General features: G+C 51.1%; 1 protein-coding gene across 1 annotated transcript in view; it reads left to right on the top strand.

Moving 5' to 3' along the window:
* Nucleotides 1–486: 486 nt before the first annotated feature.
* LOC144251072 (neuroligin-4, X-linked-like) overlaps nucleotides 487–15722 on the top strand; it is a 76858-nt gene continuing 61622 nt past the window's right edge. Inside the window, 2 exon segments of the mRNA XM_077794200.1 lie at nucleotides 487–958; nucleotides 11506–11540. Of these exon segments, the coding sequence (XP_077650326.1) occupies nucleotides 487–958; nucleotides 11506–11540 (507 nt within the window).

Below are 15722 nucleotides of genomic sequence, written 5' to 3'. Positions count from 1 at the left end.
AGTACCCCAAGGAGCATTCAGGTCCCCATGAGGGGATGTACCTTTTTGTGACATCTCATCAATAGCCACACGTCATGGCGCCCGATGGTCCGTGGGTTGCCTGGCGGAGCCAACCAAGGGTAGAGGCCCACAGCCTTCTTTCTTTAACCTTCTCTACTTTCTTTTTTAGGTGGCTTTGGAGTCTTCGTAAGGAATTCTTGTTGGATGGTCACCATTTCCCTGGACAGCGTCCCCCCCTGTGGAAATCGGGCTGCAGGATTAAAGGATCCTTGCCCCGTGGCGATGGGCCCCCAACACGTCCGCCATGTTTTCTCCTAACCTTGGGTTTCTCCAAGAGCCGTGAGTGAGGTGGCCTCTCCTGGTGTGGCCTCTCCTGGGTCCTTGACTCCCCGCTGCCCATCCCTCTCTCCCCAACTGGCGTCCCGCCGTCACTCTCTCCCCCTGGACACCTGTCCCTTGGACACCCTGCGGATGTGCCCGTGAGCCATGTCGAGGCCCAAGGGATTGTTATGGGTCCCTTTGTTCTTCACCCCGGTCTGCGTCATGCTCAACTCCAACGTCCTGCTGTGGATCACCGCCCTGGCCATCAAGTTCACGCTCATCGACAGCCAAGCCCAGTACCCCCTCGTCAACACCAACTACGGCAAAATCCGGGGGCTAAGAACACCGTTGCCCAATGAGATTTTGGGTCCCGTGGAGCAATACTTGGGGGTCCCCTATGCCTCGCCTCCCACGGGGGAGAGGAGGTTCCAGCCCCCGGAACCCCCTTCCTCCTGGACCGGTGTCCGGAATGCCACCCAGTTCGCCGCCGTGTGCCCTCAACACCTGGACGAGAGGTCTCTCTTGCACGACATGCTCCCAATATGGTTTACAGCCAATCTGGATACTTTGATGACGTACGTCCAAGACCAAAACGAGGACTGCCTCTACTTGAACATCTACGTGCCCACAGAAGACGGTAAGTGCTTCTCTTATGGCCTCTCCATGCGGATTTTCCTCCAACAACCTTTCTGCTTCACTACGTTTCCGATGCAGGGCGTAGTTATTATAGCAATGTATCCCAGGTCTCATGCACATTCACCGAGTCGCTAATGGACCAGCCAAACGGTCATTAATGACTGTGATTATTTTCATGTGTTGGTTTCCAAGAATGGTTTACAGGCTTTCATGACCGGTGCTAATTAGCATGAGCCTAGAATGTTCTGTGCTAACCCTGAGTCATCGGGGAAGGGGTGAATCTATTTTAGCGTTAAGGACATTATCGTCCTTGTGTTTGAAATTCACATTTTCTCCGGAACCGCGTTCCCCGGTGACTTATTCATTTTTTTCCGTGCGCCATTTCTTGGAAGGAGAAGGTAAAATCGATGGAGATCTTTTTGGAGCCGCAGGAGTTAACTCATGGGGCCCGTGACGCGTTGGTCTCCATCTCGTCCTTGGGTTCTCCCATGGAGGGTCCGTTTTCCCCACTGTCTCTGGGAAATATCTGGCGGGAGGTCTAGCGTCCACGTCCCTGGACACTGTCCCTCGCTGGTCCCCGACGTCCACTGCTTGAGTGCTGCGGTTCTTCCCCCATCACGATGCTAGGAAGCGAGTGTCCCCAGGCTACAGGAAAGCCAGGTTGTGGGTCCCGGGTGTCACCAAGAACGACCCACAGGGACAATCGAGAGGACCGTCCCTCCTGCTGTGAGTGCTCTGTGGCTTCTCCGCCTTGTTGTCACGGTGACATCGCTGGGCGCTCTCCACTGCGCGGGGCCATGTGCGCGTACGGTCCCGACCCGGGAATTGGAAATCTTATAAGGGCCCGAGAAGATGAATGGGTTTCCCCAAACTATGTGAATCGTGGACTTTGGCTGGAGAGAGTCCAAAGCCAGAATATTTACTCACACACACACACCCATCCCCCCAAAAAACCACACAGTTCTGTCGATCAATCAATCAATCAATCAATCCCCAATCAACTTTTCTTGCTCCTGTGAGCAAAAGACCTGAAAAGCACCCTTTTTAGAGGAGAAACGTTCTTTTTGAGGCTCAGAGTTTCAGAGGTCTCAGTTCAAAGATGGCGGGCTGCATGGCTCTGGGTCCAAGGTGAGGCAGAGCATCATGGCGGAAGGGAAAAGATGCTCAGGACGTGGCCAGCAGGAGACAGAGAGGTCTTTGTCTTCTCACCACAGGCAAAACATGTACCCCAAAAGCACAGATCAGTGGCCCACCTCCTCCTGCCCTACGCGACTTGTGCATTTGAGTTAATCCACATCAGTGGATTAATCCACTTACTGGATTAAGACTCTCCTAACCCATGTACTCCGTTTTTTTCTTCCAAAACAGAATGATTGAACCCACTTCCCTTTAAACTAAAGCGGGTCTGGCGGAAGGGGGTGTTCACTGGTAAAAACCAGGACCTACTCAACTGAGGCTCGATTCTTGAAATCACCAATTTTAACGAATTCCTACCTTCTGGACGTTGAGACGTTATTCATGTTTTTGCAGATGATTCATTTCTCTTTGGGCGCCAAGGGGCAGACGGGCTAATTAGCTTTGAGTTGCATATTTAACCTTCAGATAGTTGTGCGGAGAAGGTCACAGTCCGTCAGCCCCACGGGGTACAGAGGGGTGCGTGTGAACATGGCTGTGAACAAGAGAAGGGATTTAGCCAGGATCCGCTCAGGGTGTGGGGGACAGAAGAGTGACCCCCACGGGGACAGGAATGCAGAGGACGGCTTGGACGTTTGATTCGCCAAGCTCCGAAAGTCTGAGAAGAATAAGTCCCTTGTGAGTTCATAAAGGAGGGGTGACATTGGAACTCACCATGACTGTCAATCAAGGGGTCCATGAAGGCAGACATGCCATCTATGGGGACTTCCTCATTTAATTGAGGACTCGTGGCTTTGTTTAGAATCACAGTTAAAAGGAAAAAGGGAATATACCTAGCGCGGTGGTTCACACCAGTCATCCCACAGTTTGGGAGGCTGAGGCAGGAGGATCGCGAGTTCAAAGCCAGCCTCCACCAAAGCGAGGCCGTAAGCAGCTCAGGGAGACCCTGTGTCTCAATAAAATGCAAAATAGGGCTGGGGACGGGGCTCCGTGGTCATTTAGGGGAAAAGTGTTTTCCAGAGAAGTGGATGGGGTGTCCACCTGGCTGAGCCGTACCCTGAAGGCGTCACGAGATCCCGACGGGTGATGTGATCAGTGGACGTTCTGAATGTACAGGTCTAGGCACGTGAACCAGCTGGGTCCGGATCCCTGCTGTCCTGACTGCGTGTTGGAAATGTGCCACATGGGAGTCCTGTTTCCCATGCCTGCAAGATCCTCCAAGGTCAGTGGCTCTGGCTGGAAAGGTCTACACAGCTTGCAGGACTCCAGAGAGGTTGACCAGCGAGCGTCCACTACATCAAGGCAGAATGAGCTCGGGTCTCATCGATGGCATTAGATCGACATCAGGATTCCATTTCTAGCACAGTATTGATGCTTTCAAACCCCCCACCCTTTCTGAAATCCCTACGGACATCAGGATCATGGGTCTCCAAGGGACCGAAATCTACCCAGACTCCATGGGCCATGGGGGGGAAAAGATTCATCGGAGGGCCACTTGTTTGCTGTGACTTGTTGAGATCTGGATATGAGGTGCCACCCAAAAGCTCTCGATGAGACCAGGCAAGAATGTCCAGAGGTGAAATGATCAGGTTATGAGACACTTAACCTGATCAGTGGATTAATCCACTTGGATGGACTCACTGGGTGTAGACTAATAAGTGCATTAATCCACTTGGATGGACTCCCTGGGTGGTGACTGCAGCAGGTGGGGTGTGGCTGGAGGAGGGGGTCCCCGGGCTGTGCCTTGGGGGTCTCTGTCCTGTCCCTGGGGAGCAGAGCTCTCTCTGCTCCCTGGTGCCCTGTCCTGAGCTGCTCTCCTCCTCCAGGCCCTGCCGCCATGTTGTGAAATGATTGGGTTGTAAGAGGTGTAGACTAATAGTGGATTAATCGACTTGGATGGACTCACTGGGTGGAGACTGCAGCAGGTGGGTGTGGCTGGAGGAGGGGGTCCCTGGGCTGTGCCTTTGGGGTCTCTGTCCTGTCCCTGGTGAGCAGAGCTCTCTCTGCTCCCTGGTGTAACCTAATAGTGGATTAATCCACTTGGATGGATTCACTGGGTGGTGACTGCAGCAGGTGGGGTGTGGCTGGAGGAGGGGGTCCCTGGGCTGTGTCTTTGGGGTCTCTGTCCTGTCCCTGGTGAGCAGAGCTCTCTCTGCTCCCTGGTGCCCTGTCCTGAGCTGCTCTCCTCCTCCAGGCCCTGCCGCCATCTTGTTCTGGTCCCCTTGGGCCAGAGCCATGGAGTCGGCCACCAGGGACTGAACCTCAGACACCAGGAGCCCCAAATAAATTTTTCTTCCTCTAAAATTGTTTTGCTTGTGTCTTTTGGTCCCAGCAATGAACAAGCTGAGTAAAGCACAATTCATTGCAAATTCAGAGAATCCAGATTCGGGGATGTTATGGGTGTGACTTAACCAAGACGTGACTGGAACCAAGAAATTAAAAAAAAAAAAACCCACGTTTTTCCTGCCTGGTTCCTGGCTTCTCTCTTTGCAGGGGGGGTTGAGCCTCTGCCCTACAGGAGCCGAGGGTTAGATTCTGTGGTTCTCAGCTGCCCAAGTGGGGGACACAGTGCTTTTAATTCCATTATAAAAATTCCAGGAAAGAGTGAGTTTGTTTTTTTTTGAACTGGGGGTTGAACCCAGGGGTTCTTACCCCCTGAGCCACATCCCCAGCCATTTTTTTGCATTTTATTTAGGGTCAGGATCTTGCTAAATCGCTTAGTGCCTCGCTCAATTGTGGAGGCTGGCCTTGAACTGGCTGTCCTCCTTCCTCAGCCTCCTGATCCACATGGAAGAGATTTGATTGGCCGGTTGGCTCAGGGACCCACACTGGGCCAGAGAAAGAGTGGGAAATCTGGGGTGCTCGGGTGGGACAGATGCAGGGCACACGGGTGGGTGGGGCGGTTCTCATGAAAACAAGGAATAGGGTCGATTTATCTTCACCACCCAAGATATTTCCTAGCACCTATTCTACGCCGAGCGTGTGGAGCTTACATTAGACTCAGAAACCCCTAATTCTGAACAATACCAGCAAAACACTAGTCCTGGGAGGGTGTGCAGATGGCCCCTGGCCTTGGAATACTGTGATTTCAGTAATGATCTTAAGCAGCAGAAGGAGAAGGTGGTTGTGGGTGGAACAACTAACGTGTGTCCATCAGCTGAGCTCAAAATCAGGACGCGGTGGTGCCTACGGGTAATCTCAGTCACTCGGGAGGCTGAGGAAGGAGGACGGCAAGGTCGAGGCCAGCCTCAGCAACTTACCCAAATTCTGTTAATAAAAAGATAAAGAAGGGATGGGGGTGTGGCTCAGTGGTTAGGCACCCCTGGGTTCAATCCCTGATACCACAAAAATAATTGTTAATAACAATAATAAGCATTTACACCTTATTAACCTCGGGCACTTAAAATTAGCTCTTTGCTTGAAGCTCGTGAAGGTCAACGGAATGTCCATTTCACAAATGATCTTAGCAAAACGTTGTGGGCAGCCAAAGTCTTCCCTCTAGACCAGATTCCTGGGACCTTTGGGTGCAGCCTACTGTTGGGAGTTGGGATGGGGGGTTGCAATTTAAGTTATCCAGCTGCTTCTCCAAAGCCCGAGTTTCCCTGAGTGTAAGCAGAGTTGGATTTGGTGGCTTAATGAGTCCGTCCCCCTAAAGCACGTCGACCAGTTCCTAGACACACGAGCCCCTGCTAATCGGATGTTTGTGGAGTGCAATTACCGATAAAAAAGGGGATTCCCCCAATTCCACCTAAGCTGCCTGCACCTCGTTTTCTAATTAGGTTGCTTAATTCATTGCAGAAAAAAAAATGTTTATAATTTTTCAAGTAGCAACAGACTGGCAAGATACGAGACCAAAGGCGTTTCATCTCGAAAGTTTTTGTTTTAACAAAAACCACATTAGGGTGGATTCTCATTTTTTAAAGAAGCTGTGTGTTGTTATCATACTTATTTTTTTTCCCCTGAATTGGCTCATTTTTGCGTTGTTGAGTGGATTTTTGGCATTCGGTTGGACTTAGAGAAGTAGATCATGAAGACGGCGTTAAGATGGGTTTCTCGGAAGGCGTCCCTAGAGCCCAGAGGGACCGAGTGGCCAGGTGTCCCTATTGCAAAGTTTTCATGAGAAATTCATTTTATTTTTCATTTTTGTCGAGTCTCGAATAAGCCAGTGTCATGCACACGGCAGAAAAACCATCGTAAAAAACGAAGACGTCACCGTGTCGGCAGGAGCGAGTCTGTGTTAACCCATCGACATCCACAGGAGGTTCTGCAAAAATTGGAACCAAGCAAAGTGACCCAGAACAGGGACGGTGCATTTCACCGTCGACCACGGGTCCTGAGACACGTTGTTCTAGAACACGGCTCCAGATACGGTGCTCGGTGCAGAGCATCCTTTTGGGTACAGGCTGGTTTGCAGGATGGAGCGACTGAAGAGGGTTCCTTTCTAGAACCTTCTATATGACTAAATTGATTGTCAGAGGGCACAGCTGGGTGGGACGTCGTCATTCATTTTACATATTCTCTCGCTCTTTCGGCATTTTAAAATATTTCGTGTTCTGAGCGATTAAAAATAACAATAATATTGTTCTGGGAAATTGAGACAGTGAGGGTCCCCACTGCAAATCCCGATTCTTGGGGTCAAGTCAGAAAGATGTCGGACCTGTCACTCAGAGTGACAGGCAGGAGTGTATTGAAGGGATGGAGAGGGGAAGGGGACACTCTCAGGGGACAGAGGGGTCCTCTCAGAGAGGACAGGGACAGCGTGCCCCTCCTGCCCTCCAGTTTTATGGGGGTCCCAGGGAAGTCCCCAGAGAGCCCCGCCCAGGTCCCCTCCTGACTTTGAGGGACAGCAGGGTGACCTCCGACCCTCCAGTCCCCACGGCCATGGCCACTCTGGGTCCCCCTGGCCCCTGCTGCCTGGTGCTCAGTGGAACCTGTTCTTGCAGATTTTAGGGTTGGAGGAAGGATCCTCGTCCCCCTGGGTCCCGGGACCTGGTCTGCGTCAGGGTCACAGAAGTCCCCCCTTCAGGGTCCCCTGGTTCCTCTCAGGGACATGGTTTCCCGCCTGCATGTCCCCTGCATGTCCCCTGCAGGTCACAGGTGGTGTGTGAGGACAGTGGCGGAGGCTGTGCCCGGAGGCCAGGCAGGGCTGCAGGTCCAGGGCTTCTGGGAAGGAAGCTGTGAGGTCAGCACCAGGGGCCATTGATAGAATTGTCCCCTGAAACTTGTGTCCCACAACCCAGGTCTGTCTGTCCCCATCACTGTAACTGGTTATTAGAATCATCGTGACTCTGGGATCAGCTGCTAAGCAATAAATCAGTACACAACCTCAGCACCCTCCCATGGCTTCCGTTTTATGTTGATTGACCCTTCCTCTCAGGACCTCATCTTGGATGGAAGGTGGAGGATTAGAAACTGGTGGCAGATAAATCATAAGTAAAAATAGTGAAAGATTTCCGACCCATCTTGACACGTATGTGCAAGAAGTCGTCTCCTACAGTCACAATGAGCCCCTTCTCGCCAACCTCCTGGACACCCCGATTCTTGCTTATCGCCTCTTTAGATTCACCTGGATATAAAAAGTGCCAATCGGGAAGCGGGGGAGGGATCCACATTGGATACAACATGAGGGTGACCCAAGTGTCATTGACCGAGCACAGCACCTGCTTGTGCATATCAGCCTTGTGAGATGGCCGGATTCCTACGTGAAATTTCATGCAAAATAAATAGGGAGGCGAGCTGTGCCTCTCAGTAGACCCTGCAGTAAGTAAGGTTCCATCGAGGGACAGGAGGTTCCCCTTGGTGACATTTTCTTGCCTGTCATGTAAATCGTCCGTCCAGCTGCTTTCAACCCAAATGCTTCCCGGCTCTGTGGGCAGCACCTTCGTGCATGAGACTCACAGGAAATCAGCCTCCACTGAGAAGATCCCCCGTTTCCAACACCCAGTCTCCATCTGAAGTGGAGAAATCGTCCTCCGGGACATCAATGGGGACTTCAATGGCAGAAGCCGCCTGTCTTCCAAGAGGAGGAGCCTCAGGGGGTCTTTCAATCCTGTCCCTTTCACAGACTGAGTTTTCCTGCTCATTAACCCTTGGGTGCTCTCAGCAGAGATGAAAAGGTACCCCCCCCCGCCCTCCCATACGGGCCACCAAATGCCGCAGTCTGGCTGGGCACAATTCGGGAGCCACTTGTCAAGCAGAAACGAACTTTATTTTTAGAACCACACACTGCACCACACAGCTCTTCAGGAACTCCCTCAGAGCCCACTGCCACCACCGGCTTCCCACCAGCCTCTCAACCCCCCACACCTCCTGCTCTGGAGGCCGATTGGCTGGGTTGAGTGGGCGGAGCCAAAAGAGTCCCCCAATGAGCAGTTCCATGGTCTGAAAGGGCGGGGAAACAGCCCAATGAGCATCACCGCAGAGGAGCCAATCAGCTGGCAGCTGAAAGTTTGCTGGGGCCTCTGTGAGCCAATCAGCTGGCAGCTAGAAGTTTGCTGGGGCCACAGTGAGCCAATCAGCTGGAAGTTTGCTGGGGCCATGGTGAGCCAATCAGCTGGAAGTTTACTAGGGCTGCTGTGAGCCAATCAGCTGCAAGTTTGCTGGGGCCATGGTGAGCCAATCAGGTGGAAGTTTACGAGGGCCGCTGTGAGCCAATCAGCTGCAAGTTTGCTGGGGCCGCTTTGGCTGTGGCTCTCAACAGAGCTTCATTATAATCAGGATTTTACAAGCTGCTCTTTGCTCCTGGAGCCGAGTGGCTTTGAAGACCAGGGCGTTTGCAGAGGAAGGAGGAGGTCCTCTGTACTCAAAGGCCCTTGGATGGGTGGCTCTCTTTGAACCAGAGCCATGGGCATGTTTTGCAGGGCGACCGATACGTCCCGCAGGTAATTTCTCCAACAGCTGGGGATCTTCACCCACTCAGCCTCATGGCGGAGATGGAGTCTACGGTCGTCTTCCCTCAAGAGGCTGATTTGTGACTCTGGACAAATTCCACCTCACGCCCCTTCCAGGTCACCCTCTGCAGCAGGCTGACCCTGGTCACTGCATGGAATTGCACAAAGCATCCCGATGTCCCCAATACACATGTTTTTATCCCCTCATTCGTCTCTCTAAGTCATCAGTCAACTCAAGAGTTCAGGCTGGATTTTTAATTTTTTTCCGACATGCCTAAAACACAGACTGATTTTTTTTTTTGAGCCAGAAGCCACATGCTTCTGTCAGTTTTTTTTAGGAGATAATCTGATTTGCAACCTGATTCAGAAAGCAAGAGCAAGTGGATTCTCTCTACCTGCCACCCGCACACATGAAGACAGAGCCCTTTGTGACTGAGATTCCAACCTCAGGATCCCCAATGCACAGTAAGGACCCTCCCCAGACAGGACATGGTGGGTTGTCCCCACATGCCAGGAACCTCAGGTGTTGGGATGGGAGGTGGCTGAAAAGTTTGATGCAACTGGCAACAGGTGAGAAATGCCGTGGAGAACACGTTGACCACTTGGAGAGGGAACCATCCTCCCTCCCCCCCCAAAAAAATAGCAAAAGCTCATAGTTTGGATAAGAACAAAGTTTATCTGCCGAAAAAGCTTCCTCTGGATTGAGGAGACGTGAGTGGCTATGATGCAAAGTCCCATGGCTTGATTCCACCCAGTTGGGGTGACGTGTTCTATGACTATTATCCATCCTGGGGGATGGGTTTGGTTGATGGCTCCCCAAGGTGAGTGTTTTCCAACCAAGTGACACTTCTCTTGTGGAATAATCCTCCCCCTAAGATGTGGCCAGGACCTAGGACTTGCTTCTAACCTGTGGGATGTTTATTTGGGCTCACGGTGTCCGAGGTCCAGTCCCTGGTGGCTGACTCCATGGCTCTGGCCCAAGGGGAGCAGAACAAGATGGCGGCAGGGCCTGGAGGAGGAGAGCAGCTCAGGACAGGGCACCAGGGAGCAGAGAGAGCTCTGCTCACCAGGGACAGGACAGAGACCCCCAAGGCACAGCCCAGGGACCCCTCCTCCAGCCACACCTCACCTGCTGCAGTCACCACCCAGTGAGTCCATCCAAGTGGATTAATCCACTTTTAGTCTACACCCAGTGAGTCCATCCAAGTGGATTAATCCACTATTAGGTTACACCAGGGAGCAGAGAGAGCTCTGCTCACCAGGGACAGGACAGAGACCACAAAGGCACAGCCCAGGGACCCCTCTTCCAGCCACACCCACCTGCTGCAGTCACCACCCAGTGAGTCCATCCAAGTGGATTAATCCACTATTAGGTTACACCAGGAAGCAGAGAGATCTCTGCTCACCAGGGACAGGACAGAGACCCCAAGGCACAGCCCAGGGACCCCCTCTGCCAGCCACACCCCACCTGTCTACAGTCACCACCCAGTGAGTGCATTCAAGTGGATTAATCCACTAATGATGTCACACCTCCGATAACCCAATCCTTCCATCTCTGGACATTCTTGTACTTTCTCACATATGAGCTTTGGGGGGACATCCCATGTCTTTCTCAATCACTGAAATTTCAGTGGGGACCCCAACTGTGGTCTACACTGATGCTTCATGGGCAGGACTCAGAGTAGAAGACCCAGAGAAGGTTGAGCCTCGACTCGTAACACAGAGATTCTACCTTTGAACCATTCCCATCAGCGTCATGAGGGGACTGACATTTTGAGACCTATTAAGTATCATTACTTTGAACGGTTTGGAAGCCCCTGGAGGGAACTCGGGTCGAATTCATAGAAGGGGAAAGAAAATGTTCATTCCACCAACTTCCTCAGAGTCCTGGGTTCTCTGTGACTTCAACATGGAGCCCAGAAGTCCCATCCTTGCCCTTGGTCACCTGAGTTGGTCCATCTCTCTTGCTCTCCGTGGGCTTTCTCAGAGAGACTGTGTCCAGCTGGTGATCCAGAGGGTCACCTGTGTCCCTTTACGACATCATCCCCGAGCCCACAAAGGGAAGGCTGCCCATTGGTGCCCTTGGGGTCACATGGCAACCCACCCAAGGTCAGTTTCCAGAGAAAAGAGAGCGTTGGACGTGAGTTCGCTGCCCAGTCCTGCATGGAGAAGGGACTGGGTAAGTCCACCACGATCTAGCTCAGGGTAGACGAGGACGAGGCAGTTCCCTAAAGGAAAATGGAACGCTAATGTCACCAACGCACATTGTTGTCATCCCAGCTACTTGGGAGGTTGAGGCAGGAGGATGGTAAGGTTGAGGCCAGCCTCGGCAACCGAGCGGGACCCTGTCTCCAAATAGAGTTTTTACAGAGCCTGGGCATGTGGGTCAGTAGTAGAGCCCTTGCCTTGTGTGTCTAGGCCCCTGGTCCCAATTCCCCAGGACGCGGGGAAGAAACGGATGGATGGAACGGTGCAGGAAATGAGTTTGGAGGGTGGACGTTACCCAGGCGTCTCTTTCAGTTAGAAGTTAGGAAATGAGAAAGCGGCTTGAGACCCGATGTCACTGTTTAGTAAGTACCCGGAGCTCGCGGTGGCTTCTACTGAGGAGGACATAATGAGAGCGTGCGGGGGATCAGGGCATCTTCATTAGACTGTTATCCGGGCTGCTCAGCGTTGAGAGCTGCTCTCCCGGGTCGAGGTCACCGGGGACAGGAGAGCCAGCGTGCGCAGCATCTGCAGATGGAAATCATGACCTCGAATCCATGAGGCTGTTTAACACCGAGTTCCCCCGCTGTGCCTGCCGTCTCGTCTACCAGTTCTCGCTCAAGGGTGGGTTTACTGAAGCACAAGTCAATTCAGAGAGTCCGTCTTGGGGAAGAGAAAAATGAACTTGTGCAAATTGCAGTCGAAGTTGTCAATGGGGTGAAATGTCGGGCTTCAGGGCAATGCCGGACCTCCTGGTGGAGGGGCTCAAGGAACGATGCAGGATCCCCAGGCTGCCTGCTGCTCACTGGGTCGTAGAAACCAGTCTCCCTTCTTATGCAGTCATCTAAATCCAGCACTGTGCACCATTAGCGTTGTGCTGGGTTCAATGCGTTTTTCTTAGGATTTCTGCTATCGTTTCTGTATAAGTCAGTTTACTGTTGCTATGTTGAAATGCCTGAGGGGGAAAAAAAACAACTCAGGGAAGAAAGGTTTATCTGGGCTCACAGGGTCATAGATTTCAGTTCATCCTGGCTTGGTCTCCTCCCTGTGGGCCTGTCCTGAGGCAGGGCATCATGGCGGAGGGATGTATCAGAGCACAGCTGCTCATCTCAGGGCAGGATAGGAATCAGAGGAAGGACAAAATAGTCATAGACAACATATACCCTTTCAAGACATGTGACCTACTTGGTCATGCCCCTATGCCTATGGTTTCCACCACTCTCTTTGAAGTCCATTAATCCATATCAATGGATTAATCTACATCAATGGATTAATCCATATCAATGGATTAATATCAGTGGATTAATATATATTAATGGATTAATCCATATCAATGGATTAATGCATATCAGTGGATTAATCCACACCAATGGATTAATCCACATAAATGGATCAATCCACATTAATGCATTAACCTATATCAATGGATTAATTCACATTAGTGGATTAATCCACATTAATGCATTAATCCACATCAACAGATTAATCCATATCAATGGATTAATCCCCTTATGAGGTCAGAAGCTCATGATCTAGTCACTTTCCTACTTCATTATTGCATTTGGGGTCCACCTTTCAACCATGAGCTTTTGCAAAGGAAACCTTAATAGCTTGATCTCCGGCTTGATGGTATTGGTAGGTAGTAGCACCTTGTAGGAAGGAGTTGGAAGAAAGTTTTAAGTGATTGGAGCCAGAGCCTTGAAGGATTTATGGAACCCTGTTCTCCTCCTCTCCCTCCATCATGAAAAACGTCCTTCTGTGTGAGCTGCAGAGTAGCACAATGGCAGCGCCTTTGCTGATACAGGTGCATCTTCTCACAAGCCTATTGGAGGAGATGGGCAGGTAGTGGTTAGCACCGTGGACTGTGACCAATGTGATGATGTAGCCCGTTGGAGAGAGATGGAAACATCTCTTCCGCCCCTGCCCCCCGGAGTCCAGGTGGGAATGGCCTTAGGGGAAAGGTGAAGGATCCGTCATGGACCCAGTGATTGTGTGCGGGGAGAATTGACATGGAGAAAACAGCCTTCTCCCCGATGGAGGCCGTGAGGCCGAGCTCATATTGATTTTCCCGGCTGAGCCTCTCTTAAGGAACGGAGGAGCTGTGCATGGGGAGTGTGTGCTCAGCCGAGCAGCTGAAGGGCAGCCACTGCTTGCGGTCAGCTAATGGCACAGTGCTGTGCCCCGGGTACCTGCTGAGGTAGAGAGAGTATCGACAGATGGGATGAATGAAACCCGAGAAGCCCAACGAGGTCCAGCATCCACCTGGAAGGGGATATCATCCCTGCTGGAACAAAGGTGAACAAGGTGCGGGGTATAACCCATGAACTCCCTCTCCTGTTGCTGTATATTTTTTACAAAAGACTTTAAGGAAAAACAGTGACATCTCATGTGTGTATTGCCCAGGGCTATTTCAACCCTGTAATGGCTCACGAGTTGCATCGGGGACCATATAATCCTCAAAACCTAGAGTATGTCATACGGTTGCCCTTTATAGAAAACGTTTTCTGACCCCCGATGGGAAGGGATAGTGTCTGAATTCGTGGGGGATCATCTGGTTAACAGGTGCACATCAAGGGCCGGTGCAGAAGGTCAATGCCAGAGAGCTGTTGCTGTCAATCAAGTCGAGAACTTTCTCAAATGCTGGTTTCTTGGCTCCCACCAGGTCCCCACGGACTTACCATTTACAGAACTTGGTCCCAGGCATCCACATTTTAGTGACCCTGGAGGGGATCACGAGAAAGAGGATCTTTCTCTGTCTCTTAACAATATAAGTTAGACTTTTGGTTAATGCACAAGAGCATTTTTGAACCAAGCATAGAAATCACTCCTTAGGTACTTTGGGTTAGGCAGCGGGGAGTGAGGGGACAGGTGGGGTGTGGGGTAGGGGGACAGGAGAATGAGCAGGACATCATGACCCTGAGTGCACATATGACCCCAGGACCAGGGTGATTCTACCTCATGCACAACCAGAAGAAGGAGAAGTGACACTCCATCTATGTAGGACGCGTCCAAGAGCAGTCCACCGTCAGGTGGGATTAATTAGAACAAATAAGGAGACCACTCCTTTCTGTCACTGGAAATCACCTGAAAGAAAAAGATGATACCAATTGAAGAAGCCATGGGCCATAGAGCATGGGGCAAGGTGACTTTCTAGAATGAGGGTGGAGATGACGTAGGTGAGATGCAAACCTGTGGGTGGGGAGATTGAGGAATGTGCAACAAGGGATCCTCAGCTCTAGATCTTTAAAATCTCATCAAATTAAACAACACGGACAAGCCATGGGCCAAAGGGAACAATCAACTCATAAGTGAATGACATCATCGTAATAGATAATGATGATGATGATGATGATGGTATCAATGATGATTTTTGATGACAGTGGTGATGGTGGTGATGGAATTGAAGATGGTGGTGGGGATAATGATGATTTTGAAGATGAAGATAGTGGTGCTCACAGATGATGATGTTGATGGAGGTGATGATGATGGTGGTGATGATCATGATGTTGATGGAGGTGATGATGGTGGTGGTGGTGATCATGATGTTGATGGAGGTGATGATGGTGGTGGTGGTGATCATGATGTTGATGGAGGTGATGATGATGGTGGTGATCATGATGTTGATGGAGGTGATGATGGTGGTGGTGGTGATCATGATGTTGATGGAGGTGATGATGATGGTGGTGGTGGTCATGATGTTGATGGAGGTGATGATGGTGGTGGTGATCATGATGTTGATGGAGGTGATGATGGTGGTGGTGATCATGATGTTGATGGAGGTGATGATGGTGGTGGTGATGATCATGATGTTGATGGAGGTGATGATGGTGGTGGTGGTGATCATGATGTTGATGGAGGTGATGATGATGGTGGTGGTGGTCATGATGTTGATGGAGGTGATGATGGTGGTGGTGGTCATGATGTTGATGGAGGTGATGATGGTGGTGGTGGTCATGATGTTGATGGAGGTGATGATGGTGGTGGTGATGATCATGATGTTGATGGAGGTGATGATGGTGGTGGTGATGATCATGATGTTGATGGAGGTGATGATGATGGTGGTGGTGGTCATGATGTTGATGGAGGTGATGATGGTGGTGGTGGTCATGATGTTGATGGAGGTGATGATGATGGTGGTGGTGGTCATGATGTTGATGGAGGTGATGATGGTGGTGGTGATGATCATGATGTTGATGGAGGTGATGATGATGGTGGTGGTGATCATGATGTTGATGGAGGTGATGATGGTGGTGGTGGTCATGATGTTGATGGAGGTGATGATGGTGGTGGTGGTCATGATGTTGATGGAGGTGATGATGATGGTGGTGGTGGTCATGATGTTGATGGAGGTGATGATGGTGGTGGTGATGATCATGATGTTGATGGAGGTGATGATGATGGTGGTGGTGATCATGATGTTGATGGAGGTGATGATGGTGGTGGTGGTCATGATGTTGATGGAGGTGATGATGGTGGTGGTGGTGATCATGATGTTGATGGAGGTGATGATGGTGGTGGTGGTCATGATGTTGATGG

This window comes from Urocitellus parryii, chromosome Y, assembly GCF_045843805.1.
Source record: "Urocitellus parryii isolate mUroPar1 chromosome Y, mUroPar1.hap1, whole genome shotgun sequence".
NCBI classification, from domain to species: Eukaryota; Metazoa; Chordata; class Mammalia; order Rodentia; family Sciuridae; genus Urocitellus; species Urocitellus parryii.
Note: the sequence above shows the minus strand (reverse complement) of the source record. Positions and strands in the feature narration are given on the sequence as shown.